Source organism: Atta cephalotes (assembly GCF_000143395.1).
Source record: "Atta cephalotes unplaced genomic scaffold scaffold00055, whole genome shotgun sequence".
Classification (NCBI taxonomy): Eukaryota; Metazoa; Arthropoda; class Insecta; order Hymenoptera; family Formicidae; genus Atta; species Atta cephalotes.
In genome coordinates, this window is record NW_012130119.1 from 699,893 (window position 1) to 704,704 (window position 4,812).

General features: G+C 40.5%; 1 protein-coding gene across 1 annotated transcript in view; it reads left to right on the forward strand.

Annotated features, from left to right (window-relative positions):
• Positions 1-3,589, forward strand: part of LOC105623293 (high-affinity choline transporter 1) — a 7,794-nt gene extending 4,205 nt beyond the window's left edge. The window contains exons 4-5 of the mRNA XM_012204691.1: positions 1,146-1,363; positions 2,849-3,589. Coding sequence (XP_012060081.1) covers positions 1,146-1,363; positions 2,849-3,589 — 959 coding nt within the window. The remainder of the gene's footprint in view (positions 1-1,145; positions 1,364-2,848) is intronic.
• Positions 3,590-4,812: the final 1,223 nt, after the last annotated feature.

A 4,812-nucleotide genomic window follows, 5' to 3' on the forward strand; every position in this document is an offset into this window, starting at 1 on the left:
AGAGAGAGAGAGAGAGTTCACTGGTCCGTCACGCCATAAAATTTTGTGAAAAATATTTTTATCACGTTACATATTTCTCCTTCAAAAAATATTTAAATTTGATCATAAATATTTTTTCATGTCTTTAAATTAAATACTTATCTTTTGCGTTATCTTTTACATAATTAATATCATAATGAATAAGTTTACATACTATTTAAGCGACTATTTAAATAAAATGTTACAAATGTTAATTCGGCATTCTCTTATTTCCTCGGAGAGAAAGATGTCTTAAGATTTTTTATTTTTCTTGCGTTGGGAAAGAATTCAATTTGAGTGTATTAATAATAAAATGATGTATTTTTGGTTCTCTCGAAATCGTCGCCGTCTCGAGGGTAATAACACGATCCCCCTTCGCAAACCTCCTGCTCCTCGTTCGAAAGGCTCGAATTAGAAGCCGGGTTGCCCATCGTCCCATGCTTCTTCTCGCATTCGGAGGCTACTTGACATTTGGTAGCGCGACAAAGAGAGAACTGCTGGTATTTGCAAGCGATTGGCGAACGCGAAGGGCGCGGACGGCCGAGGGGTGTCTCGGGTTGTACTCGCGTGCGTGCACAATAGCGTGGGACTTCGCCATGTGGCGTTGCTTTTGCGAGGGTGAGGGCGAGGGTGAATGCGGCGACTCGCCCGTTGTAGCGCAGCTACGTCCCCGGAACTAATTCGGTATCCTGTGCCGGTATGTTGCGGAAGGATTCCATGCACGGCTGGCAAGGGAGATAGAGAGAGGAAGAAAGTACAGAACTTTGAATTACGCGGGCGTGACGTCAAACAAAGGCGGTAGATAGGTGAAACAAGCGGCGATACAAATCGAAGCAACAGACAAAGACAAGAGGTTCTCCTTTGCCCTTTAGAAATCATATATTATTCTGACTATTAGTCATATATATAGGGCAGCTACAGAATATGATTTTGAATTAGTATGCATTAGAAACATCTCACGATCATGCAGATTGGTGACAAAGACAAACGAGATTAAATTTGACAAACGATATATAGTTATGATATGGATATTAACATAAATGAGAGGAACAGTAATGAAAATTTAATTAACTAACGTAAACAAGTATTATTTAAAAGACGTTATTTGCATAATAATTATGTCACAGCTTGGAACGAGACGGAGTATACTGGTCCTTACCCTTTCACGGAGACGGAAACCAGCATGATTTTACCGTTGGTCTTGCAACACCTGACACCGGACTTCGTTTCCTTTTTCGGGCTGGGAGCGGTATCGGCGGCGGTGATGTCTTCTGCGGACAGCAGCATCCTCTCTGCTAGTTCGATGTTTGCTAGAAACATTTATAAATTGATCTTCCGTCAGCGGGTGAGTTTCTTAGTTGTATCTCGTGTGAAATTTCAGCTTTATTCACTCTGTATTTATGCATGTGGCGAAAACTATTACTTGACAACACGCCGCTCGTGTCGATGCATATCTTTAATGCGTATAAGGAAAAATTTTATAACAAGCTTCTCGTGAAGTTCTTCGCGAAAGTTTGTCATGAACAGCACAACAAAAATAAGTTCGTAATTACGTCGATCTTATTTCACTTTTGTTAACTTGTGGTAACCTTCTAAGGACAAGTGTTGCAATTATGTGCAACGTTTACTTTAAACAATTATAATTCGTATTAGATCGATGAGAATAAATCAATTGAGAGAAACGAATTTATCATCAATCAAAATGGATCTTAGTGTTTAAATATTTTAGAATGAATTTATATATATATATATATTCAATTCTGCAAACCGTGGACCCAATTTCTTGAAATGCAATCATGAGTAGAACTAGAGTGATAATATCACATTAAACTGACAAATAATTTGATAATTTTTGATGCTAATAGCTTTTCAAAAGCATATTAATAATTTAATATTAATCTAAGCGTCTTAAGAATTGTAAATAATTTAAATTCATCCAAATTTAAATTATTAATTCATCCTTTGAAATAAATTCATCCTTTGAAATTAAGCAATAAAATACAAAAATAAGTTTATTTCTCTTTGATTTACTTTAAAATTAAATTCAGGATAAATTCGGGCTCGCTAAATTATACTTAAGAAAATAAGAATTGAAGATAGAAACAGCGTTGAACATTAAAGTATAGTACCTATTCTTACTCATCAGAAAGGTTATACGCTTACCGATATATGTATATCGATAATGTAAATATCGATAGATAGATTCTTCGTTTACTAGTTATTTTTAAGCAAAGGTAATAAAAAAGTTTTTTTATGACAAGATGATGTCGCCTCTACAAGATTAATACAAAGATAATAATACAAAGATAATAATTACTTAATAATTAATATATAATTACTTTAGGTTAATAATTTAATTCTTTCTATCTAACTTTATTTTACTCTCTTACGATTATTTTTATTGTTTAAGTATTTTTATGTTTTTAATTGAGAATTTCTAAGTAATTTTTAATAATACTATTTCTATATATATATGTATTACGCAGTGAAGGTATTGCACTATCTTAATTACGCCAACTTTTGATTATACTCGCGTGTCAATTCATCATATCTGCGCCGTTGTTAACTATTTTTGCGAATTTCATAGAACAGGATCATTCAAAAAGTTTTTGGAGCCTAAAGATAACGATGGCATTAAGAGTTCTTATATGGTGAAATGAATAGCAAACATGATGGACCTTTGCACTACTTTGGTACATCTAGAGCTCTACTTTCCATGGTCCAGAATACGTGTATTTCCTTAGAACTTCACGTAATATTCTTCCCAATTTCTTTTATTCTCCTCGATATTGACTCACGTGGGAGCGCGATCTTTACATCCTCTGTGCAGGCGTCAGAGATGGAGATCATCTGGGTGATGCGAGCGGGAATCGGTGTGGTTGGCATACTGAGCACCGTGATGGCCCTCACGATACCATCGATCTACGGCCTCTGGTCCATGTGCTCGGATTTGGTCTACGTTATTCTGTTCCCGCAGCTGCTGATGGTGGTGCACTTCAAGGACTATTGCAACACCTACGGCAGCCTATCAGCGTACATAATCGCCTTCCTGGTGCGCATCAGCGGCGGCGAACCGATGATGGGGTTGCCCCCGTTAATACGTTATCCGGGCTACGACGAGAAGACATCGACGCAAATGTTCCCATTCAGGACAATGGCGATGCTGATGTCGTTAATAACCCTGGTGGGAGTGTCGTATGGCACGCAGTTCGCCTTCCTGACCGGGCGGCTCGCCCCGGGTTATGACGTCTTCAGATGCGTGGTAAACATCCCAGAGGACGTCGAGCGAGTGGGCCCGGATCCAGCCGAGGGTGAGCAGATGGCGGTCCTAGCTGCGGGTGTCGGCAGGCTCTACGGCAGCAAGGACGAATCGAACGGCCGAGTGAATCCTGCGCTCGAGCCGGACTACGACATGGAGCCGGGATGTACGATGGTCGGAGGTACAATGGACGGCATCGTCTGCGACGGCGGCGGCGGCGGCGGCGGCGGTTCGACACCTGGTGGTGGACACCTGGTGCCACATGTGCCCGGCGGCGCGTCCCGTCAGCCACAATCCAGCACCGCGTTCTAATTCCTGGTTCCGTGATCGGATGCTGTGACCAACAATAAGTGCGGCGGTGCGGGTCTCTGTCTTTTTTCCTTCCTCTCGCTCCACTCTCATGATCCTCTTTTCTTGCTCCCTCCCATCTGCGTCTTTCGTTCTGAAGCTCCTGCGGTCGGCTCTTTTCGAATCTTGTTGCTTCTTTCAGATATATTTATTTAAATCTGACGGTTTCCTCTTAATTCTCGACAGTATAAATTTTTGACAAATGTAATAAAAGATCGTCCCAAGTGTTAAGTCTCTAAGAAGGATTTTATTTCGATCAGTTCCACGTTAATATCGTTACATATAAGATGCGTATTGAGATATTTTATTTGCCAAAGATAATTATTAATCAAATAATTGCTGAAATAATTCCGAAGGAAATTCTTGAACAAGAATTAATACTAGAACGTCTCTAATTCGCCTGCGCGTTGTTTTGCATCTCGTCTATCGACAGGCGCGTAATCATATAATGTACATTTAGCCAGCATTGCTTCTTCTAATCTAATGTGTCCTCGAGGGAACTGCGAAGATAATTATCGCGATGATTATCGTAGATAGTCGAAATTGTTAACGGATAGCAGAAATTGTCTCTCTCGGAGAGGTCGTTCTAGTGTTAATCAGTTTTTTCCGACTTTCCCAAGCTGATTACTGAAACCTATGATCTCCTGTTTTCACTTTTCCTTTTTCTACCCACCTTACGTCCACGGAGCTCCGAGATGAGCCAACAATGCGGTGGCCTGCGGTAAGTCTGCTACGAAATTTCTTTCGTACTCGCGTACCTATGAGTGTGTATTTGTGCGTGCGTGCGTGTGTGCGTGTATGTGCGTGTGTTTGTTCTCTCTGCGCGTGTGTATCCGCATGTTGCTGGTGCCCGTCTAACGATCTGTACCTGCCCGCGTCCGCTCGCGTTCATGTTCCCAATTCCCATCGCTGCTCAGAAAAAGCAATAAACTAATGAGAAAATGGAGATAAAAAAGGGGGGACAGAAAGTGGAAGAATAAGGTGATTGAAAAGTACACGCGAGCGGCAAGGGGATAAAGCGTAGCGTTTCCAAACCGGAAGTCGGAGCTTCGGGCGTATTCAGGCCGGGCATCCCTATCCCGCACCGCCAATTAGGCCTAGTGATTTCCTTGTTTTCTTTTTAGAAAGGTATATATACACATATATATATATATATATATATATATATATATATGTATATATAATAT